We start from the raw sequence: 25806 nt of genomic DNA, 5'->3' as shown, positions 1-25806 counted from the left end.
TTTGCCAGTTAATCTGAGAGTAGGAATGCCAATGAGGAGAATAAAATATGGAAAATAATGCTGTGTTTTATATAGCACCTGCCATACTCTAGAATGTTAAAGCACTTACTAAATAGATGCTGAGATGGATAAAATATGACAGTGCCTATAAGCAAATACATCACCTGCTAAGCTTTCAGCGATATAACTGGCATAAAGCCATGAGCACCATTAAAACTGCTACTGAAAGAAAGACTTGGCTAGACCTCTAAGGAATAAGCCCTTAATATGTGCTTCATTAAGAATTGTGATAATGATCATAGAAATTATAACAAACCACAATAAGACTGGAAAGACCTTGAGATACTGACTAGTCTGGCCCCCCAAAGCAGGCTGAATTTTACACCTGTTTCTTTTTAGCACAGCTGTTTAGAAATCTGCATGAAATAATAAAACTACAGTAGGGTCTGCACAAGCCCTCTCTTACAACATGTTACTGTATTTGTAGAAAGATTTCTCCGTATAACTTCCAAAAATTTTTTGAACTTTGGTTTTGGTAGGTGAATTGCTCTATGTCCTAGCCAGGATGCAGTGGAGACAAGGTTAATCCAAAGAGTGTTCTACTTCTTTCAGATCTGATCATGATCGTGAAAGTGCCTTTAATTAGTTTCCTCTCTGGCTTTATAGTCCTACTATATTCAGTCTTTCTACATAATTCCTTCTTTGAGACTTGTAATTTCTGCTACTGTCTTTAGAAACTTCAAATTGTTTTGTATTTTTTTGTAAAGATTATGCCAAAAATTTGACTTATTTATTCCTTCCTGCTAAACAGGACAGGAGTGCTTCCTATTTTATGTGGTATATATTCCTGTTTATATAACCATATGATGTCTCTTTCCTGTTTTTTGAATCCCATTTTGAACTTTTATGGAGCTCATGGTCTATTACAAGCCCTGATTCCCCTCTGAGGAAAGTGTTGTCTAGCAGTTTATTTGCTCTACTGTTGGTGTGCAGCTGGCTTTGACAAAGTATGGAAAGTTGTGCTTGCCCCTGACAAATTGTTCTGTTATTTTTTTTGAGCACTTCTCTAGTTTGACAGAATGATTCCAGCCCTGTTATCCAGCATACCTGCAGTGTTGATCTGCAGATTTAAGCATGTCCTCTGTTCAGTTCTGTAGGTTGCTAATGGAAACACTCCCTGAAACTGGACTAAGTTCAGATCCTTGCTAAAACCCACTCAGCAAACCATCTTGTGTTTGACAGAGAGCTATTAGCCATTTTTTGGGTTCATAAAATGAAATTTTGCCTTCATTCACTAGTAGTTTTCTGTAGAGAACACCTGCTTATGAGAAAGCGTATTTGGGGGAGCTGCCTTTTCTTTGCTACTACAAACTGGAAAGCATAGAAAGGAAATTAGGAATCTTGTGGTTTCTGGCCTGTGCTACCTTTTCCCCACTGTTTTCTCAGTGGGATAGAACAAAAAGCCGCATTTTTTAATGATCTGATGATGCATAGGGAACAAGTAGGAGTAGTAAGTGCAGAACAGGACTTGATTTTTGCTAAATAATCTCATAGCATGAAAAGAAAAGTTGGAGGTGCTTCTTTGCACATTAGTAGCTTCCTATTTGCCAATAGTTGAATGGTCAGATGAGGGTATTCTGTGACAGTTTTAGTAGCTTTAATAATCAGGCTTCTGATGGACTCCTGTAATTACTGGATGCTTATAACAATGCAGATCACAGTTGGTATAGAAGAGACAAATATGAAAGTATCCTTTCAAATATCAAAGCATAGTATTTTGTTTCAGAACTTATATTTCACTTCTTCACTGGCGTGTGTTTTGTGTCATTTGTATCTATAGGAAGAAGCATGTCATGGAGTAAATTGTATGTCCTGGAGGCATTATGTGACATACTGAAAAATATACAGAATTCAATGTAAAATTCTCATTTTTTTCCAAGAGAGAGGGGGCCAAATAGAGCAGCATGACTACAGCTAGACACGAAGTCATTGGTATTCTTATGGCAGATGATTTCTTGTTTGCCTGTGGAATTGAAACAAACACTAATTAAGATAAATCTAAGTCTGCTGATATTTACACTAATTGCCCACAGATTGCTAATAATAAACTTGTGGTTTCTGAGGGAAATAATAGAATTTTCCATGACAGTTGTACTGAGTGCACTAAATTTGATGCACATGGAACTTGAATTGAGTAAGGTGTGGACGCCTTTAGGATGGAGATGAACGTGGTAATTATTTGAACAATTGAATGCAGGACATTCTTATGGATATGTAGTTTTATTTACACAAGATATTTTTGAGTGTACCTGGTATGTCAAAAGGCTGTGTTCTAAAGTTCTCAGTAAACAGATTTGAGTTCAGGCCTTAAGCTGCAAATTTCTGCTGTGTAAGATACATCCAGTGCAGGATTCAGGTGTCAGAACTGTGCATGATTTTGTAGTTATCTTTGTAAGGCTGGCAATGAGTTGGGTACCACCCTTCTCAAAGTGGTGAATTTCAGCCTTAAATGTGAATATATGTCATCACTGGACACACCAAAAAATATATTTGTTATTTATTTTGCAATTTACAACAAACTTGTAGAAAGTGCTACAAAAAGCACATCAGGTTAAAAGACTGCTGAAATTTACCTCTTGTTTTTCTGAAGAAACATTATGATTTAACCACTTTACATGGTATCCAATTAACCATAAGAGCAGAGGAGTTATTTGAAAGTATGAAAGAGATGTTAGAAGAGCTTTCTGTAGTTTGCTACTCTTCTGCAAGGAGAAGCTGGCTTGAAGACTGTATGGAAAATAAGTCTTATTGAGTGCTTTATAGTTATTTTATCTTAAATTCATGTACTGCCAAAGAAGACGGAATGCTTACAACAGGTCTGTGACAGCAATGTTAACACAGGAAACTATCTTTCCTCTACCTCTTAATTAAATAGCATCAGCCTGGAAGCAAGAGGTGGTAATTTTTTATTGTTATTTTTTTTCTGCCTGTAGACAGTATTTGATCTTGTCCTGCAATTATGAAGAGGTGCTGATTGTAATGGTGTATTTTATGTAATATTTTGCAACAGTCTGTGATTGAAGACCTCTCCACTGGATGTAATTCTTCTTTAACTGATGTTGAAATGTTAACATCATGCCTTGATTGCTTTCCTTTCCTTTGAGCTGCACTTCTAGTAAGAAGTAAATGAGAACTGAAAAGACTGACTTCAGTTTCATTTTGTTTAAATTCTGGTCTTCACAACTCTTTGGTAAACTTTGCTACACAGTAAACTCACTCAACTTTTTTTGCTAAATAACTTGCCCTAAACAAAAAGTTAATTTTTTTTTGTGGCATTGCTCTCCAGCTTTGAGGAAAATTTAAACATTCCTATCCAGTCTATTGATCCTTATTTATCACAACTCCTCTCTCTGATGTCAAGAAGTGAACCACACACTGAAAGCAATCAGAACTGCTTGAGCCAATCTAATTATTTCTGTCTCCCAGCAGATGACAGAGAGAGGAAGTGGAAAAGGAGAGTTTCTAGCCCAGATGCCAGTAAGTGCATTGGAATGGCAGAAATTAAGTGCCAGAAAGGTCCAGGATAGCAGCTTTTACTTTCAGAATTAAAAAACCTTCATCTTGAGACTTTTCATCCTTGGCTGGTAGGGTAGAAACATGTAAACAACTGGAAATGTTTAGTTGTAATTTACAAATATGAAAGTGCCGCATGCAAATTTTAGAGGTACTGAAGTTAGATGTTTGTGCAATTATGCATAGAAATCGTTGCAGTTTTGCTTACATGTTTTTGAATAAATTGCAAGTTCACATTTGGGTATTCAGTAGATTTGTAGATGAATCAGGTTGATCAGATGTGATAAATATGATTTTGTCTACTCAGCCTCAAAAGTAGTGTCCAATATTCATATTTTAATGCTGCATAGAAAATGAGATGACGTGCTATGCTAGGCCAGATTTTGTTATATTGTAGGCTGGACAAATTTCCTGTAAATCTTTTGATTCTTTGAGTATAAATGGTATAGTAACATGAAAATAAAGTTAATATTTTAAGACCAAATAAGATAGTAACTACAGAGAAAAATACCCCCAAAATAAAAACAGAGCCAATTCCTACGTTGCTTACATGATAGCCTATACTTGGGAAATTGTACCTTTTGAGCTAGCAGGTACTGAGAAGAAAACAATTCTGAACCATCATTTTTATTTATTAGCTCTAGGCAGTGGTCCCTGGAATTCCAGGAATGTAATATGAAAGTTTTGCAGTGAAAAAATATTGGCGCACATCATAAATCTGTGGATGCATTAAGTGTTATGTAGATGCTGGTTATGTTTTTCTTTGCTAAATAAAACCTGATTTTCCTTACCTGCAGCTTATTGTAGTAGTAGTCTTTTGGCTTTTTATTTATGTGGGGGAGAGGGCTTGTGGCCTTAACTTTTTACCATAAAGCTAATTCATTGTGGCCTTCTCAGGTCCCATGTAGTTGATTCTGGTCTCAATTGCACATCGAGACCTAAATCTCTGTTCAATAATGATTTGGTTTCTAAGCATAGTATAATGCTTTTAAATTACACTGTGGATTTGGTTTTCCTCTGCCCGCTGGTCATCATAAGGATTGCAGTGTAGGATTATTTAGCACTTATATGTGGTACCTGTCACTACTGACCTCAAATTTCTTTCTGGTTGCCTATGGTGGCAGCACCAGGCATGACAATTTCCCTTTCATGTGCTGTCTCTTCTTATTTTGTCTTTAGTCTTCCTGGATTCAAGGGCTACTGTAGTGGTAATGATGCATGGTGTAGTAGACATCCTCTGGCTGTTTCATGACATTGGTGAGATTTGCTTTCTTTTTCCTTTACTCTGAAGCTGTTGTGGGCGTTGTGTGAGCTCTGCTGAGCTTGTTCTGCACAACTCTTCGGCAAATGCTGGCTGCTATGCCAGGCTGGCACTAAGCATTTTGGCCCCTGCAGAGCCAAATCCTGAGGCTGATGGTGTGCTGTGGCTTTTGGCCAGGTTTTCACTGGTAAATATGACTAAAGGACTCTTAATTGCTTGCTTTAGATCTTGTAATGTATTATGTTTGAATCTCAGATGACTCTGTTTCCCACAAGTGATGCAGGAGAGACAACCACCCATGCAATTCTCTTTTCCCTGGCTGGACTGGGAAGCTGACATGATTCACTCTGCAAAATCACTGAGGCCAAAGCAGCAGTGGGGTTAAGTACAGTGTGAAGCTTCCCCAAAAGAGGTCACCAGCAGAGTTTGGTAGATGACAAGTTGACCATGAGCCATCAGTGTGCTCACAGCCAGGAGGGCCAGTGGCATCCTGGGGTGCATCAGGAAGAGTGGCCAGCAGGTTGAGGGTGGTGATCCTGTCCCTCTGCTCAGCCCTGGTGAGGCCACATCTGGAGTGATACGTGCATTTCTGGGCTACTCAGTACAGGAAAGACAAGGAGCTGCTGGAGATGTTCCAGTGGAGTGCCACAAAGATGATTTGGGGTCTGGAGCATCTCTTATGAGGACAGGCTGTGGAATCTGGGCCTGTTTAGTCTGGAGAAGTCTGATAGGGCATCTCAATAATGCATACAAATATCAAAAAGGTAAGTGCCAAGACAATGGTGCCCAACTCTTTTCAGTGTTGCACAATGACAGGATGAGGAGCAGTGGCCATAAAATAAAATACAAGAAGTTCCATCTCACCATGAGGAAGAACTTCTTCAAAGTTTCAGGTGGCAGAGCTCTGGAGCAGGCTGCCAACCTTAACAATTCTTTGCTTCTGTCATGTAATTTCTTCATTGGAGTAAATGCTGTCCTTGGTTTTGGTAAACTGTGACCAGAGGTGAAATCCTGTCTAGAGGATGACAATTTGTGAATGCCATGCTGGATTTTAGGCCAACCCTGCCATGGAACAGGTACAGCAGCAATAGTTAGTCCACCCAGTTTTGCATTTCCCTGTTTTCCTCAATAAAGCTTCATTTATATACTTTTCCTATACCATCTTCCTTGAATGTCTTCTACCTCTACAGTTGATCTCTCCTGATTAAGCTAAGAACATAATTGTAATTACAATAACATTGAAGTTTGAGCCACAATACAAGCAGAGCAATGGCTCTGTAATTCTTGCTCGAGGAATGGAGGTTTGAACCTTAAAAATCTGCACATTCAAGGAGAAGATTGTTTCGAAGGGAATATTTCACTTTTTCTGAGCTGTTCATTGTGGTTCCTAACGGGCAGTTCTGGCAAGCTACTCTCAAAACATTTTGATTCCATTCACAGTAGCAGTTATACTTGTTAAACTGTTGATAAAATGATATTGCAAGCAACAAAAAAATTCTGATCAGAGAGAAAAATGGCAATATAGTCAAAACAATTTGGGGAAAAAAAGGTGAAAGCCAAGATGTTGAAAGACAGTGCTTTTGACTTGGGAGCTGCTGCACTAATGGGTATAAATAATGCAATACTTTTCCCATGGGCATAGTGTAGAGCTTAACTGGTTAATGGCTGAAAAGCACTTTGAGATCCTATGTAGGGATGTGCTTTGGAAAAGCAGAATGCTGCTTAATGGAAGTCTAAATGCTGCTGCATCCCACTGTTCTGGGAATGTCAGTGAGTCCAGTTGGTATCAATAGTGATTAAACCTATGGATCACATTGCTGGACATGTTTAACATTTGGCAAGGTGACTATGGCTATGTTTTGGTAAACCAGAATTATTAATTTGCTTTATTTGACAATCATTATATTTAATGCAAATTTTAGATTAGTTTTTAATACACTGTGATGCTTTGGATGTTTTTCAGGTTTGCTTACAGTAAAAACTAGCACTACCTACTTAAAAACTAAGCCTGCAAATTTATCATATAAGGAGTGCTATATAAAATTATACTGTACCTGGCCCTAAAACAGACTTACATTATAAATATATAAAAATTAAAAATAAATATGGAGTCTGACTGAAGTGTTTTAAATCTTTTTCTTTTGCGAGTTCCTCTTAAGGAGAAATGATACTTGGGAACTCCTGGAAGTGATTTAAGTCTTCAATCTGTTCAGAGAGTATAGATTTTAACATCTGATTTTACAGAGTGGTTACAATTTTGTCTTTGCTTTTCTTCACCATGATTTGTGAGGAAATCTCAAGAATAATGTGTTTTTTTGGTTTTATGTGTCTTTCCCTTGTACAAATTGGTTTTTTTTTTCCCATTTACTTATGTGAATTTTCAATAATTAAGTGGTTTCTGTCATGACAACACCTTTTAGCTCACATGCCACCTGGTAAGCAAGTTTATTTGCAAAGAATGTCACTAGGAGAAATATCTTGAAGGAATCAATACCTAAAAACATGAATTCTAGACCTAGAGCAGCTCATAGTCCCTTTTAGGAGTTAGTACCTGTTATTACTGAGTGTGATGTTTTACTTACTCATTAATTTACTCTTTTCTTCCAAAGCTTATGAATGTGAACAGGCAAATGAAAGTGATTTTAAAATTTTTTCCTTCCTGTTTTCTCTTTCAAATGCTTAGTGTGCACTGCCCTAGCTTGGTATCTTATTGCTAACCCCTTTGTATGGCTGCCAAGTTTTCTTGCATAATTTCTTGACAAATGGCTTACTCATTAATATTTCAGGCCTGTTCCAACCAACCTCAGACAAGTGGTATGCCCCAGGCAGGGAAATGTAGTTCCTTTCTTAGGAGCCTTCTAATCTTTTCCTTAAATACTTTGTCAGAGCCCATGACAGATAAATGAAGATGGTGCAGTTCAAACTAGAGATGACTTATTTGTACACACGTGACCATACATTTTCCAGCTGGGAGTGCTGTACTGCAGTGGAGTCTCCACTACATATTCTCTTCTTTATCCATCCTGAAACCTGTGAGACTTATTGATTTTGAAGGGGAATCCGTAGAGATATTTGTCTTTTCTTTTTTGATTGGCTGTTGAAATATACATAGTCCTGATAAAGGCTCTGTCTGTTCACACTTTCATTATTTCTATATAACAGAGACAGGCCAAGGAATGATACCACAGCTGAGTTAGAGCTTGAGTTGAGACCAAGTTCATATCACAGCTAGGTCTGAGGTGTGGATCTCTGGTGATATTTTGGCTTAAGATGATAGCAAATTTGTGAAACTGATCTCTTTAAAGGTTGATGTGATAGAAAAGTGATATGATACAAAACTTGCAATATTCCTGCTGCTACTTAGGGTTGAAACATCCTAAGAAAGGCTTGTTTGATTTAAATATTGTTGATTGCATACATATTAAAACCATGAAATCACTCCGGGGTCTTAAATACTAGTTACGCTTGCTGGTTTGTAATACTACTTAAATTATTCTAACTACACCATGTTGGCTAGGGTATTACTAAGGAGGGCATCTGGAGATCTGTGGTAAGTCACAGATTTCCTCAGTTCTCCAGAAGAATGGAATTACAATCATTACTATGGGGATACAGCAGGTAAAGCTGAAGACTTTCTCATTTGTGGATGAACTTAGTGGTTCATTTTAGCTGCCTCCTCTGGCATGTCCTGTCTAAATAATTTGATTTCCCCTGCTGTCTTTTGCACTGTTACCAGGTCTGCATGTGTCCCATTCTTGGTATTTAATAACTTTTTTAAAAAAGGTATTACTCCCTCTTCCTGTTAAGGCAGGATAAGGTCTCTAAAGTTTTATTATGCCCAAATGGTGTAGCTAATCAGTGAGAACTAAGAAAGTGTCCCACTACAAGAAATACTGCTAATATTTGATTTCTAAACAAATTTATTTTTACTTATATGAAACTCTGTAGGAGTAAAATTCTTGTGGTGTATGCATCTGTAAAAAAAAAGCATAATGAGTTGCAGATACTGAAGGAAAAAAGAAGGCAGAAGGAATAGTGATAATCTTGCAGTGAGGATTTTATAGGTGTTTAAGTGTCTCTGTCCCTTTCATCTGACAGTTATTTACAAATGCAGAAAGCTGTTTGGCAACATTTTCAAGGCATTGGAAAAAGAATATTCCCTCAGCAGCCAAAGGTAGTGTTTTTTCAGATTGCATTCCTTGAAAAATGGATATCTTTAAAGGCAGTAGACACATTTGAGAATATTTAAGAATAATTTCTGCATTGCCTTTTCACAGTCTATAATTTGTAATGTAATGTATTCAAAATATGTTTGTGTAATGAGGATTTTCCCTTAAAATATGGCATTGACTTTTAGCTGTTTTGTCTCATTGTGGAGGTAAGGAAGAACACAGGAATGTTGGCAGGAGATCAGGTCACAGCTGTTTAATTTTTAGTAGCTCTGTGTGCCTTAGTCATATGCACTATTGGAAGTTACCACTAAAGGGCCTTATTGACATTTCTTCAATAAATAGCAAACTCTGTTTTAGTTTGTGGGAAAAAAATTTAAGGTATAATTGAAAGAAAAACAGATATTGTTTCTGACGATGTTCCTTAGTTTAATCTTCTGTCATGCATATATATAATTTCTTTTTCCAACCATAGTTTCTTTCCTCAGAATTTGCTTATTTTGTTTTTATTAATCTGTTTTTTTAAAGTCCAAATGAAAATAGTGTCATCTAGCTTTTCACCTCATACTTCTGAATTATGCATGTTAGAGAGTTTGGTGCCTTTCCACCCACCCAGAAGTCTGAATTTGTTTGCTTTTGGTCTTTAACTCCTAATGTCTATGTTGTATACTCTTAATACTCTATGTTGTATACATTTATCTTTTGAAAAATTATATACGATCTCAATAATTCAGCAATTTGATGTACCTGATTAGCTTGCTGATCACAAATTCCAATGTATCGATACTCTACTGAATTGTTTAAAACAAATTCACTATAACTTGTCTTGTAATATGATTATATGAGTCTTTGAAATGGTCTCATACCAGTTGGCAGCACAGCTACAGAGTTTGCAAGTGTTTTGGCTCCTGAAAAGCATTTTACTTGCCTTGAATCATATGTCTGGAAGCATTATCCTTTTAGTTAGTGGGAAACTTATGGATAAACCTGAACAATCCTGGAGTGACACTGTTTAGCAGAGAAACCAGAGCCTGCAGCAGCCTTTGGAGGCCTGCTTGGGGCACTGAAACTTGTTGTAGTGGGATAGCATTTTGTCATCATTTGCAATATCCAGCCTGCAGCTGGATGGTGACTGAACTCAAGGGATGATGCAAGACATTTTGAAATGGGTGCTTGCCCAGAGGAACATTCCCTTCTCCAAAGACTTGCTGCTCACTGTGGTTATCTTGGCCCATCTTGCAGTCCTGAGGGAGTGGTGCAGGTGGTTGCAGGTGTGCCTCAGCAGTGTGGGCCATAATTTCTGTGCTTGCCCCCAGGTGCTCATGTGTCTAAAACAGGCTGTGAGATGCTGGCCTTTGTTCAGCATCTTCTGTATCAGTGGAGAAGGAGCATGGTTGTTCATACCCTTCATATTTAAGAAGGTCTTATGTGTAGCACTGAGAGAAAGCAGGATCGTGCCATATCCCAGGAAAGGTTTTTTAGTTTTCTCTCTCAATTTTGCAAGCCTCAGAATGTTGCCGAAGGTGGCGTTGTGATTAATGTATCACCATTACAGAGCAGACAGCCAGCTAGCTTATGACATATTTTTGCTTCAGTCAAGAAAAATAACAAAATAATAAAAAGTTATTCTGTGTACTTCTGGAACTTACTGACAGATTATTAACTGATGAACTCCAAGTACATGAAAAAATTAAGAGCCGAATACTTGAAAGCTATATTATCTTGCCAGTGCTTTGTAGTTCGTGAAATATTTTAAGGGTGTTTGGCTATCATCAGGGATATCTGATAATATTCTGCCCTTGGAAGGTCAGGTTCTAAAATGGATCCATTCTAATTTGTCTGCAAGGCTATTTCATAAGTCTGTGTGTGTTATATAAATCCAGCATGCTCAGTAGAAATCTGTTCTGGTGTGCAACAATGTATCATCATTTTAAAATGAGCATTAAAAAATCCGAGCTTGTTATTAGTTTTGCATGCAAAACAATTTATGTTATATCCTATGCAAGGCAGATATGGTCATGGCAATACAATGATATTTGCTGCTGTATGCCTACATAGTTTTCAAAACTAAAATTCAATGCTTAGCTAAATTGCTAAGCAGACTGGTAAATGTCCAATTTTAGCAGCCTAACATATGTTTATAATTTTTGTTTTAACATATGCTATGTTGGTTGAACTCCCCTCCCCACACATACGGTAGATAAAAGCTGTCACATCACAAAATGGTGGCAGCCCAACTTTTCTAACATTTTCCATGGCACTTCAGAGTCTTGCATTAATTAGCTATTCTTGGATAGGAGACAGACTCTCATCTTTGTAGAATTTTGGTTTCAAACCCGTCATGTACTTGGGTTTATGTATGCAGTAGCCCATCTGTGTTTCTGCAGCCATAAGCTGTAAAAAGCACAGGGCAGAGAGAAACGCGGTCAGCAGGCGCGAGGGTGCCCTTGGCTCACAGATGCAAACACCGAGCAAATGGCCCCACAAGCTGCCCCGTTTGGGCTCTAGTTTGCTCAAACAGGAGTGTTCTCCCTCTTCCACTTTTACAGGAGAGGTGAGTGAATAAAACAGCATTGGTGCATAGCACTGTCTCCTTTCATTGTGGGCTGCCAAACTGCCCCTCTTCTCTCCTCCTTTTTCTAAGCAGGTGTCAGGAGGAATTTCACTGAGTCTGCGATTCTTTCTTAAGCCTCAGCTGGGTAGTGGAGATTGTGACAAATACCACTGCAGCTGTGATAGTGCTGTCTTAATCTTTGCTGCACTATGACATGGAAACCTGGATTTAGACATGAAAGGACATCCCTTAACAGTACAGCAGTATGATCCCTTATCAAATCCAACTGCCTTTTGCATGTGCTCCAAAATCATGGTATTTTTTTGTCTGATGCATTCTGTCTGCTATTTCCCTGTTGTCAGGCTCCTGACTGTGGTGTACTTCAGCATGTGTAATGTTTGCTGGGCTGCTGCATGGGGAATGGTTGGCTTTCTGTGCAGGAGGAAGGAGCCTTGCCCATCAATTGAAACTGCTGTAGAAATGTCACAGGTCTGTGATACAGGACTGATGTTGGCAGGTGTGCTCCTATCTGTGCCTGGTCTATGCACAGCATGGACAGGGTTATTCTTATGCCTTTTCTCCCCTAGGTGGTGTGGATGCCACCTCCTGTCCTCTGGTTTGCCTTGGAGCTGCTGAAAAGCATGAGCTAGGTGCAAGTGTAGTTCCAAGTGTATTGGCACAACGTGATGTATGATGTCATTCCTATCCAAGACTAGAGTTGTAGCAGACATCTCAGTATGGAGATTGAGGTCCAGCAACCTGAGCTATGGAGCTTCAGTGGAGCTGCTGAGGTACCCTGAAATGTGTCCATGGTGCTGTCTGGCTAAGGATGTGTGTAATAGGAAGTGGTGGGCCTGGTGCTTGCATGTCCACCTGCAGAGCTTCGAGAAGCCCCATGGAGAGCTGCCCGCAGAACAGCCTGCTTCCAAAGCCCTGCATCTGCATCCAGAGCCCTGCACTGGCTCCCAGCTGTGAGCCAGAGCCACTGTCAAACTCAGAGTGCAGGACTTGCTGGTGATGCTGGTGGAGGGCTTTGCCATCTTTGGATGGTAGATCCAATGTTCAATGTCTATTTCTCATTTATGTATTTGTTTTTAGCTACAGGACCTGCAGCTGCTGTTTGGCTCGCTGTTCTTGTTAGCTGGCTGGCAGGCCTTGCTGTGGGATTCAGGTTTTGTCAGTGTGCACAGAAAACAGTTTCCCTGCCAGATGAAAAGGATGGTGGAAATAAAGGAAGAAAATGATATATTTAAACTGCTTTTCCAGATGTTTAGATAAATATAGACAAAATAAATAAGCATAAATGCATAAATTTCTGTTTATTATAAGAGAACGTAAGTAATTAGTGTGTTCTTAACACCAGGTGTTTATTGCTAGAAAAAGGTAAAGAGATTGACTTATTTTCCAGTGTTGCTCTCTGCCTTGGTAAACATGACTTTGGTTTGAAGATTTTGTGTACAGTCTGCAGAGTGTAAACATATTTTACTTTCTTCTCTGTGGTTTCTCTACCCAAATGTAACTTATTACTAGTTGAATTGAACTGAGTCCAATACCATTTTTCTGTAATGATTCTGAGAGAGGAAGACGTGGCTCTGTGGTGGGAGAGGGAAGTAGCAGAGTGTTGTTGTAGGACTTTAGTGTTTCTGGAACTCTGGTTGTGATACTGTGTTAGGGGCATATTTAGTGCTTGCTTGCTATTGTTTACAGTACTTGGACATTGGATAACTTATCTAAAAACTATAACTTTTCTTATTGCTCACATTACTTACTGCTCAAATTTTGCTTTGGATTAGAATAATCACAAAATAATGCCATTCAACTATTTAAGGCAGAGGCATAATTTTAAGATGAAAACTCTGATACAAGTTCATCTGTAGGTTTTTCTCCTGTACAGGTTTGTTAGGAGTATATATCACTTGCTTAGAAAAAAGAGTGTTTCTGAACTATCAGAAATTGATAGCAGGCTTCCTCATTACAAATACTGAAATATAATCAGGTAAGCCCTTAAAGATGTATGTACTAGAGTCTCCCTTAAAAATAATGAGTCTTAAACAAACAAACAAGAGTGCCTCCCCAGTACTTGTGGTGCATGTTCTTACTTCTTTTTCCATAAATTTATAATCATCAAAACTGTTTATGTGAAAGTTAAAGCTTCTCATGAGGTTGTCTGATTCTCAGAGGAATGATATTTAAGAAAGCAGCAAACATCACAAGAATCACGATAAAGTTACGGGAGTTTTTTGTACATTACGGTTATGTGTAAGTTTTGAATTGAAGTTTTTAGAAAAATAAATGTATGAAAATAAATGTATGGGCAGATGGTGATATTTACTTAAGGGAGGCTGAATTCATTATCTGACTAGGACTGGGTATTTCAAGCAGCTGTTTGAAAATGAAAGCTCACTTTCCATGAAGGAGAACGTATGTTTCAGGAAAATGGGGTCTCTTTTCAAAATGTAAGACTATCCCTTGCTTAGTCTTTATCAGAGTGATTTCTGAGATGTGTGTGAATTCATTTATTAAAGAACATTCTCAGTAATGATCAAGAGCTAATTTGATGAAATAGCTTTGTAAACTCTTTACTGCCCCCCTGCCAAAGGCAGTCATTCTTAAAAGTTTCAAAACTAGATAAAATTTAGACCTGTTACGTATTTCTAAAGATATTCTACCAGAAAAAGGATTAAACCAAATATTCAGTAATCTTATGCTTCCCCACCAGGATTAATTTCTGTCTACCCAACTTGCCTTTATTTTGGTTAATTGAGATAAAATGACTTGAGGAAAAAGACCTATGGAAAACTTCTAGATACAAGCCAGAAGAAAGAAAGAAAGCCAAATGTGACCATACTCATTATCTTGTACAGATTTGTTTTTTTCTGGGACTCTCTATTTTAGTATGTCTGTTCATTTGCATACATATTTTGAAGCATGAGAGTATGAAAAATAGTCTCACCTTGTTTATTTTGTTACTTACACTTGTTTTCCTTATGTTCCTGGGGAAAGCTAGCCAGATACTGTAATCCTAAAGACTGTATCCCTTGAAGACTGTGGTGCATTTATTATTCCTTATGTCCTTTTTCCCCTAATTCTTTAAGATGACTTTCTCAGAAAATTCTTTCTCTCAGAAAACCTGTGGCCTTGTAATTCTTGGTTCACAGAGAAATACAAGCCAGTTTGTAGCAGATGCCTTTCTCTGGTCACTTCTAATGCCTCTGCTTTCCCATTCCATAATAAGCAAATTTGAATGCTTAATTATTTTACTGGGACCTTTGCTAATATTTCTGAAGCCCAACTATAGATTTTCAAGTAATTTTTCATCTCAGAATGGGCTTGTGCATATGGAGTGGCTGAAAGGCTCATCACTCTCAAAACTGTTTGGTTTTGGAATTATCTTTGAGCTCTACAGAGAATGCAGCTGTGTACACATGAAGCACAAAGCCTGTCTGTGAACAGGGAGGATGTATAAAGATGGCCCTTTGATGGGAAATGAGTTCTTCAGTTCAGACAACTTGAAGAATCTCATCACTTTGCCTTCCTGGTATCTGACAAGCCTGCCTTCCCTGTACAGCCATGGAAGCTGTGCAAGCAACCATCCTGGGGAACATATGGAAAAAGGGGCTTTGTGATCACTGCAAAATCCTGACATTCGTTCTGACTTTATGCAGTCTTTATGGTGAATCTTGTGCAATACTCATATGTGAATTTAATAAGCTGTTTATATATAAATATATGTCTTGTCTGGCCATCTGTTTTTTCACAGTGGTTCAGTAGTTTGAAAGGTTAAACTGGTTTTGTCTGGCATTAAATAAGAATTAGTGATGATTGCATTGTATGTGCCACATGCATCAGGTAGATGTGGAACACGTTCTGCAGCTTCTGCTAATGGAGATGATATAGCAATAAGTTAATTGCTTGTTGTAAGCGAGTTCTGACTGCTGAAGGGCACTGTTAAGTTTCCTGGTTTCTCTGAAGTAATATGAAGTTATTGCCACATGTTTTAATTGGAGGAAAAATATTGTTTCAAAGAAGGCCTGATGTTTATTCATCTTTAAAGAGCATCATCTGGAATGGGGTTCAGGCTAGGTCTAGAGTCATTATTACTGGTGCGGTCATGCAGAAGCCTGATAACTGAATAAAATATCCTAGCTGAAATTTGACCACAAGGGTATTTTCCATCCTCTGAAGTCAAAAGAGTGGTTTATAATGAGAACTTTGTCATGCTAATCAAGCAGACATTTGGATTTATCTATCCCTAAGATAATAGCAATTCCTGCAGCAACATTGCGGTTCCTAACTCAAATATTTTTAATTCCTTTTCTTTCTCTAGATCATAAAGTTTACAATGGCAATGCTCTGGAAATTCATGAGAGTAGCTAAGTATTCTAAAACAGCTTTATCATCAAAAGTAAAAGTAAGAGGAATTCCCACCCATTCAAGGCATTCTTCATCCAAGTCTATACCTTCAGATTTTAGTGCCAGTGCACCCTGCTCAAATACTGTGGAACTGTTTGGTAAATCTTATCCTCTAGATGACTACAGCAATGTCACAGAGAAGATTCTTTCCAAGGTGGGCAAGAACTTGCACAACAGAAAACATCACCCTTTGTGGCTAATCAAGGAGCAGGTGAAGGAGCACTTCTACAAACATTACCTCGGGCGCCGTGGGACTCCGCTCTTTTCTGTGTATGACGGTCTTTCTCCAGTGGTTACAGTCCAGCAGAATTTTGATAGTTTACTTATTCCACCAAACCATGCCAGCAGAAGGAAAGAGGATAACTACTACTTGAATCGTGACCACATGCTAAGAGCACACACATCAGCCCATCAGTGGGACTTGATACACTCTGGCCTAGACGCCTTTCTGGCAGTGGGAGATGTCTATCGCCGGGACACCATCGATAGTACCCACTACCCCGTCTTCCATCAGATGGAGGGAGTGCGCCTCTTCTCCTGCCACGAGGTATGAGCTCTCTAGCTGGGGTGAAAGGCATTTGGGGTAAGTTCCTTGGTCTTGTGTTTGCTCCAAGCAAACTTCAGGCACATAAACAAAATTTGTGCATGTAAGCGTGTTACAGCAACAATTATATGCTGCACGTTGATAAAGATCAGGTGATTTATTATATAGCAATATTTTTAATTTGTGAAAAATGTAGATGGAAAGTATTGAATTTGAAAACAACTATAAAATTCCCTAGGAAAATGTGAAAAAATGGAAAGACAATATTATTGAAAGCTGGCATAGTGAAATATAATCTGAAATGAAACAACTTGTTCAGTTAATGATCTGCACAACTCAATTCTGTTTCTGTCACGACTCTCTTCTGGTGAGATCACTTTACCAAAAACTCTATCAAATTAATTCTTGAAGGACTCCTTGGATGCGAGTTGTTACAGCTACTTCCAAAGTACAGTTTCCACTGTACTTTCCTCTTTTCTTTTTCTTTTAATAGTGCCAGCCTGCTGTAAATAAATGTCATTTTCTAGGGAATTGTTCCATTCTTCAGCTCATCCTAAAGCTGCACTGGAGGGTTTATCTGTTGCAGCCAATATTTATGTGTGTGTGGTGCATACACACCAAACCCATCAGAGTCCAGAGGCATCAGCTGAAGAGCTCTAGGTTGATGTCCCAGACCCTTAAGTTTATATGTTTTGTTGGCACAGCCTGCATGTTCTGCAAATGCCTGGGTGTCATTAAGTACTCTGCTGCATCATTGATCAGTGGTAAATATAAGCCAGTTTGTTTTCCAAATAGTAATTGATTTGTATAATCTGTGCATGCTTGTAGCAATACTGCCAAATTCACAGTTCTATAACTAAAACTAGCTTATTCTAATAATACTGAGATGTAGACCATTCTTAATGTGCTTGCCAGCGGGTGACAGGAGCTTGGCAGAGAAGCCTGATGCCTTTGGATGCCTGAGGGAAAACTAAGGTAATCACAGAGAACTGCTTTTCTGCGTGATGGGAGGGGCTGGTGCTGCCTGCACTTCAGTTTCCCACCTGGATTGGCTGCTGCCTGTTCTGCTGTGAGCTCATACCTGCCTCTGCAGGTGTGCTGGGTTCAGTCATACAGATGGAAATATTTTACTTTCCACAAAATTATAACATCAGCATTATTGCAGGATGAAATTTCTGCAACCTTGGGTGTGATTGATCTAATCATTGAATTACTTGTTTATGAATATACCCCTTAGGAAATTTTGGTCCTAATGATAGACTATTTCTTCCTGCCCTACAAATTTAATAATAGGAATAATAGGATTTGAATAACTGGGAACAGTTACAGAAGTGTTTTCATTGACATGTTCTATCTAGAAATATACAGTGTTCAACAATCTAATTCATTGCACTGGAGATTTTCTTTTCTCTCCTTTCTTTTTTCCCAAGAAAACGATTGAGAGGTTATTGGGGAGCTTTCTATACTGATGAAGAGAGAATAGTGGTGTGGTGTATGATGTGTAAAGTGTTGTTTATTGGGCAACGTAAAAAATTATAAACCTGATCATGAGCTGATGCATCCTTTTTTGCTTCAGTTTGTGTTTCAATATATACCCCTTTTTACAGTCTTAATCACAAGAGCCTTGTGGAAAAAAATGAATGTGCAATTCTGAAATTTCACTTGGGAACTATTTCTGTGTTTTGTATTCTGGTTGCCTGTTCAGAATATTCCACATTTAAATAATTCCAGAAGGAACTGTCTGAGCAGAACAAAGACTAAATAGAGGTAATACTACATGAGAGAAATACTCTGATATTCATTTATTTATACTCAAGTTTAAGCTGTAACCCACTGAGCAGAAACGTGTGACTGTCAGGGCCTGTTACCCTTGTCTCAGACTTTTCATTCCTAACCAGGCTACAGTGTCTGGTGAGAGGAAATTTGCACAAGTACCAAAGATCAGAATCTTTGGAACCAAGGGAAAAACTGTTAACTCTTAGCTACAAGCCCTGAGTACATTTCATGTTATGGCAAATACAGTAATTTTACATGATGTTGTCAGTTTGCTGCTCTAATTTGTTCTTTTGCTTTTTACATTTATCATTCACTGTCTTCTCAGTGTAAATGACCACAGACCTAAGAAGATGTCAGAAGAAAAACAAAAGCCTAGAGTGATCTTATAAGAGCTTGAATTTAGAGGAATTGGATGTTTGATCTCAGTTTAGGAGGTGTGGAGGAAAAGTCAGTTACTCTTCAGCTGAAATTTTAGGCAGGATACAAAAGATGTAGGTGTACAAAGGTGAATCTCCTTTACAAATACCTAATTCTGTAGTCATGACTAGGTTAAAACTCCTGTCCTGTGGTGGAAGCCTTCAGCATCATTCTTTATGTCAAAGTTAAAATCAGTATGTTGAAGTAAGATCTGGAAAAACAAACTGAGTTCGGCAGTTTTACAGTATTTTTTCTGATATATTTGTGAGCTATTTGCTTTTTTGGCTATATATTTTTTCATGATGGTTGGTTGATTACTTTTTAAAGAGAGAAGTAATCTATAATTCCAAGATGGGCAGGTAACTGATGCATTTCTGCAGCTTAGTATGAGTGTAAATATTAAAGTACTAAAGAAATTCCCATCTCCCAGACTAACTCATTGCTAAAATTTAGAATAATTCATGCTTAAATTTCTCATAAACTTTTAAAAAATGTCCTTGGGCTGCTATCAAAGAACATCTGAAAATAATTTATACATGTTTTCAATATATTAAAAATATTTTAGGTTATTATTTTCTGAATGTAATAGAAGAACAGTTAGAAATTGACTAATGTAAATAGTTAAAACCAAAAATAGCTTCCCAAATCTACTTCAGAATTCTGGACATAAAACGAGCCATTCTTCTTAAACAGTACCCCCAAATTATATCCTTTTGTATTCACTTCCTCCAACATTCCTGTTTTTCTTCTAATTGTTGTCTTTCTTCTATGGTGTATGGCTTTTTTTCTTTTGGTTAGTACTTTGGATTGGCAATTTTGATACTGCTGTGGCCAGTTTTCCTGGGTGGATTATAAGAGAAATTATTTCTGTGCTATGCCATTGCCTTTGGTGCAGATCCATAATTGATGGAAAAGAGAAAAAAATCTCAACTACATTGCACTTTGTGCATGTCAGCCAGAAGAGGGAGCCAATATAAACCCAATGGCAGTCAATGAACAGATTTCAGTTGATAGCAAAAAAATGTTTACACATTTGAAGGAGACTTCATACGATGTTTTATAGTCTGTACTGAATTATACATAAATTTTAAGAGGAACAGATGCTAAAACATAGGAATTGCTCCTCTAATTTAGTAACCTTGTTCCAGTGGAGGCCAATACATGGTTGTTTTGATGAAAAAATGATGCTCTCATCAGGCTTGTTTGTGCTAGAAGTAGTAGGGATACATCTTTATTCTCCATTGAAATGATTATGGTAGAAATGAAAACTTTTTTGTTAGGATGCAATGGAAAAAGGGTAAATGTTCTAGTTACAAATAAAGGAGTGCTCCTCCAAAGCACTATATATAATTTAAAAAAAAAGTCAGTATTGTAGCTTCTAGTGTTTATATTCTGAAATGTAAAGACCCTTGTTCCAGGTAATAGGAGATTAGTAGATTTTTCTCTTTTTCATCTAAATACATACTCCTTACCTCATCTTCCCATACTTCAATACCTTGGCAATATTCCTGGTGTATTGTTAGAAAGAAAAAGATGTTGCTTTTATCCTTTTCCTTGTGGTATGGGATGATGTGAACTTATGATTGACCACTCATCTGCATTTTTTTGTTGGTTTGTTTTTTTTAATCAAGTGCCATGCTATGTTTTCGCCTTGGAAAACTTGTGTCTTTAGGTTTGACTTCTCCAGAATCCTATATGTTACTGCAGCTTTGGACACTGTGCTTTTTCTCTGACATTGTATCAAAGAAGAGCTTCTTCCTGTCTTCAGTCCCCTTTTTTTAATCCTCATATATAAAGGAATTTAAATCAATTTATAGTGTTCCAGTGATCAACCAATTTAATGGAGTTATTTGGAGCTTTTAGTTTGTCTGAGTGTGCTTGTGTGAGTCACAATAGCAGTGTTTAGCTGGGCACCAAGGAACAAATATTTTAAAAGGCTTAAATGACCAAGGAAAGGAGCCCTTCTTAGCCTTCTACAACTCATGGATAGGGTTGTGAGCAAAGCATGGGTCCCAAAGAGCCATGGAAGGAGGCTGTCCCTCCTTCTTACAGGGAGCAGCAACGCCAGTACAGGAGCAGGGGCACTTGAACAAGATCCACCTGGATAAAAAAAAGGAGCAGCAGCATTACTTTGCTAGAATATTCGGAGGTGAATTTATTCCTAAAGCTGCAGTTGAACTGAGTGGTCTCATTGAAGAACCTGGCTAGTTTAGGTGGAACTGATTTCACTTTCTCCAGTATTAATCCAAGTAGTGAACATTGTATTATTCAGTATTTTCCAAGTTGTGTTGTAGAAATCATGCCATAATAAATAGATCTTCACTGATCCGAGGATCCAAATTGTATTCTTTGTTATTTTTAGTCAAAAATTTGACAGTGAAGGGCATCAGGTCTGTTAGATTTTCATAGTGATCCATGGTCTAGGAAGTTTGAAAACGGATGGTGCATCTTTTACTGCAAAGATTTCATTTATTTTCAGACTTTGTCTTGCTTTTTGTTGTTCAGCTTAAAAAACCCAAACAAACCAACAAAGCTTTTCAGAATAAAGCCATTAAATCTATTCAATTCAATATTTAAATTGTGCAGGCGAAGAAAAAAGTAGGAAAGTGTCCACAAGTGTATTTGGGAAGTCTAAGGTACTTAAAAGTCAAGGAATTTCTACTCCTACAGAAACAGAAGTCTGTGATAGGTGTCTCGTTATATCAGGTATCTGTGCAGCAGTGTTACTTTTTCTTTCTGGTTTGGAAACATCTTTGTTGTTTTCCCTTTTCTTATGGAAACACTTTGATTAGGTTAAAAAAAGCCAGCCCTCCACCCCCAAAAAACAAGAGAGGTTACCTTTCTTTGCTGTAATTGGAGAACTAGAAGGGAAGGATGTAGAAATTAGGGTGACCACCTTCAAGCTTGTGGGTCGAAGTAAATGTGTTGCCATTTTCTGCCCCCAAAAATCCTTTTGCTATTTTCTGCCCCCAAAAATCCTTTTGCTATTTTCTGCCCACAAAAATCCTTACTGATATGCAGTTAGGAGCCTTCTGTCATGTGGCTGTGTATCTCTTTGGTACCTGAAGCTGACTGCATCAGGGTGTATAGTTACACCTTGGAGGCTGACTGAGATTGAAATTAGGTTTTCTCTTTGAGCCATCTATTAGTGGCATCATCTTCATCATTCCTGATCCATTGGTTGAGTCTTGAGTTCCACAGCCCATTTAAAATGTTGTGGGAAGGGTTTGCTATTTGTTAGTGGATTCAGAGTGCAGCTGTTGGTTCATTTTTAGAGATATTTATTAGGGCCAGTGAGACAAAGTTTATTTGGTGTGGCAAGGCTGGGTATAGTCACGTGCAGATCCTCATATAGAGATAATTTTAAATGCTGGTTTACCTGAGAGTATAAGTACATGAGTATGATTTATTCATTATCTTAATCACTGGTGAATGCATGAGTGGCAGGAGGAATACACAACTGCATTGTGAAAAGACAGGGTATAGTTACAGATCTCTCTGATCTGAAACCTACTCTGAATGCCATCCTGCAAAGAGACCCTTAATTTTGAATACTAAGTGTATGGATAATGAAGGGATGTGAGACTAAAAAGTCTGTCAAATGATTGAGGAAATATTGAGGTCTTTGTTTAAATCACAAATGGGACTTCTGCCCTTCATGCCAAGCTGAGAAATGCTGGAATGTACTTTTGAAGGACCTTAGCTCTATTCATACTTGTCCAATTAAAACTCTGTCTTCTTGCCATTAGATGTTATCAGATTTTAATTTATTTTTATTGTGAGCTAAACTGTCAGTAAACTTCATGCCACATGGTTCAGTCACTTCAATTCCTTTCTGCCTTCTCCTTTGTAATGCAGCATCAGCCAGAAATGCTGATAAATCCTGAGAAGTGTTAATTTTTTTGACTTTTTCATGGTGATCCAATATTCAGTGTTTTGCACACCTTTACTCAAAGAAAAATCTTCTTGTCCTTACTCTAGACAGACACGTAGGTACTCGATTTATGGCTACAGGAAATTTCTTTCCTGCTTGTAGTAGTGACTGATTTTATTCAATACAAGAAGATAGTGCATGCTGTTTTAGTCTGTACTGAAGGAATGAATGTACGTGAAGATCTCCTCTTGCATGTGTCAGTGTTTTATGCAAGATGTTAGGTATTTTTTTTCTCCATTTGCTCAGATAGGTGCTTGAGAAAAATTGACATCAAAAAGGAGTGACTGTAGGTGATTCTTCATTTTATTCAAGCTTTGACTTTCCTGGCTTTATGTATACAGAAATGTTGAAGTGTTTCTAATCCAAGACATGTACTTAGCACAGTTCAATCGTTGTAGAAGTGAAATTGGCGTATCGGTTTAAAGCCGCTCGTATTGACATAGCAATGTCAGTGAATCGGAAGTCAGGAATAAATATTAATACAACTGTAAGGTATCTCTTTTTTTTCTCTTGGTATAATCCCATCTGCAGCTGATGGAGCCTCTGTGAAGAATACCAAAGTCTCTCGGTGCCTGACTGTAAGGGGGAGCTGTTGTCTTACCTGTTTCTGGGACTTCCCTATGGCTGCGCTTTCAGAGCCTGTCTGAACTGGACTAGATTCACACCTGTGCCCAAAGTGACCCAGCCCTGTTCCATGTGCCAGCTCATCTCTTGGAGCTGCTAGTATGCTGATATTTGATTACTAAGCTGAACTTCACCATTTTCACATCCCTCAGTTTCTTCCCTTCTCCTGAGTTACTGCGCATCTGGATCCATCTCCCAGATTGGCTCAGTACACTGCTGCATGGACCCTTGTCCTGGCTTGGAGTAGGAACCTATGACTTGGAGGCGCTTGGAGATGGTGCCTATGACTGGTTTGGCAGGATTATGGCTCAGGCAGGTGACATGGCTGCAGTATAACTCAATGTATTTAATGGTTCTTGCATGTATTTTGTTTCCACATCTGATATAAACCATTGAAATAGAATTTTGCTTTAGACTGTAATTGTGATATCAAGATTTCAGAAATAATACAGCAGTAAGGAAAAGTATTTCTATGTACTTGTTGATACAAGTATGCTGTGTTTTGAAGGCTAGTGTCCAGACTGTCTGTTCTTTGCAATGGCCTGAGGAGCCAGTCTTAAGCTGAAGGGAGGAGTGAACGGAAAAAGAAGGAAGAGAGATTCATGTCCTAAAATACTACTGATAGGTAAAATAACAAATGTACCTTCTAATGTGTAAATACAGTGTATTCTTGTCCAAAGAGGGAACATCTCTGTTGCCTGAAGGGTGTTTCTGGCTTAGTGAGTGAGTCAGTCAATAGAAAAAATAGCTACCTGTGTAGGGTTGTTCAGAGCAGGAACCTAATTTAACCACTCTGTGTTCCTCTGTGAGGGATACAGTGTCTCTCCATTGACCAGCCAGTGAGCCTAAGACAATTATTCTCCCTCGACTAATGCTGGCCTCTCTGAATTCCCCCGGCTTTCCATAACCATGCTGGGTGACTGATCTGCCTTGCTGACAGCAAATTAGTTGTAGGGTGGGTATTATCTTCTTGTTCCAGTCAAGGTAGGATTAATGTCAGTAAGAAGAAGGGGGTTTAATCTTTCAGATGAGCACTTGAATAAAGAATCTGTTATTTAAAAGTGTGATACTCTGTTTGTCAAGCTCCTGTATTTTGGTTAGTAAAGGCATTTTTGTTAGACTGGTGGAGAATTGTTTTATTTGGTATTTATACATTCTCTTTTTAATTTAGTATTTTCTGCAGCACACTAAGAAGATTAAGAGAAGAAATGTTTTCTAAATCTGCCAGCAATCTCCTTGTGGCTAGCAATAAAAAGTTAAATACTACTGGATTTTATTTATTTTTTTTTATTCAGTCCACTGTGGTGCTAGTTTGCCTGCTGTCTAAACTCAGACTCTTCATTCATTGTGTCTGTAGGAAATGTGCTAGAAACTAGTCCTAATTAATTGTATCTAGCATTTGTGGAATACCAGAGATTCACTTAAACTTTTTGTTGAGAGCATTTAGTGCTCTGAAGGCATCAAACTGCAGTTAACTTCTGTGGGCATCCATGAGTTGTTAAGGTTACACAATATTCGTGGCATCTCCGGAGTAAGAGCTGTTTATGTTGGGAGGCTTAATGGAAAGAAAATCTCAGTGCATGTTTTTCTCCTCTGTGTGTGCTTGATTGACTAGGGGAAGGTAGAGGAGAAGGGGTAGGAAAGAGCACTAGAAACACTTTCACAACTGGCTCTCCCTACCCTCAAGACTTCACCCCAGATATGGGAATTTTGTACAGCTGTAAGGATCTCCAACAAAAATACTCTTTAGATTCTAAAACCACCTGCTTGTCTCCCCAGGACACAGAGCCTCCAACAATGTTCTTTAATGAATGTGTTTTATTGGTCTCTCTGAAAGGATATAGATTTGCTGGTATGTAATTGGCCAGGATCACCTGGCCAAAACCACATGGGGATATGCAGAAAACAGAAATCTTCAACTTGCAGCAGATGTAGTGGGGAGGAATGTCTGAATGAAGAGCAAGTCTGCCACATCCCAAAACAGCTGTCCCTGTGCTTCCTAAATTATCTGGAAACCCCCACCTGAGATCATGAATCCTTAGATGTCCCATAGACAAAATTCTTGTTCACAAAAAGGATGCTGTGTGTGGGAACATACAGGAAAATGGTAGTCCTTAAATGAATATAAACTTGTACCCAGGATGAATTACTGTAAATGGCTTAAGTCTTATAAAAGTGCCAGGATTTGTTTTGGGTTTGCGGGTTTTTTGTTTGGTTGGTTTTTTTGGTGGTTTTTGTTTGTTTGTTGGTTTGGGTTTGAGTTTTGTTGGTTTGGGTTTGTTTTGGTTTTGTGTTTCTGTTTTTTGTTTCTTTTTGTTGTTTTGGTATTTCTTTTACATCATCCAAGTACTAAAAGAGTTGAAGTTCTGTTAAATGCCATTGAGTTCATTGTGTTTTGTAGTTTCGGGGTGTAATCTACATACGCTGTGTTATAAACAGGGCTGAGTGACCAGCTCCTTTTAAAATGGCCTTTATTAAAGACAGCTCTAGGTGGGGAACCCAAGGGGTTGCCCGCACACTGCCACTGCTCCCACAGGACAA

At 38.2% G+C, this 25806-nt stretch overlaps 1 protein-coding gene across 6 annotated transcripts in view; it reads left to right on the top strand.

Annotated features, from left to right (window-relative positions):
- The window catches only part of FARS2 (phenylalanyl-tRNA synthetase 2, mitochondrial), a 231919-nt gene that overhangs the window by 38934 nt on the left and 167179 nt on the right, over nt 1-25806 (top strand). For all 6 annotated transcript variants that reach the window (XM_030943368.1, XM_030943366.1, XM_030943367.1 and 3 more), the window contains one exon: nt 15885-16517. In XM_030943368.1, coding sequence (XP_030799228.1) covers nt 15900-16517 — 618 coding nt within the window. In that variant the 5' untranslated portion in view covers nt 15885-15899. The remainder of the gene's footprint in view (nt 1-15884; nt 16518-25806) is intronic.

This window comes from Camarhynchus parvulus, chromosome 2, assembly GCF_901933205.1.
Source record: "Camarhynchus parvulus chromosome 2, STF_HiC, whole genome shotgun sequence".
Classification (NCBI taxonomy): Eukaryota; Metazoa; Chordata; class Aves; order Passeriformes; family Thraupidae; genus Camarhynchus; species Camarhynchus parvulus.
The sequence above is the reverse complement of the archived record's forward strand: the minus strand, read 5'-3'. Positions and strand labels throughout refer to the sequence as shown.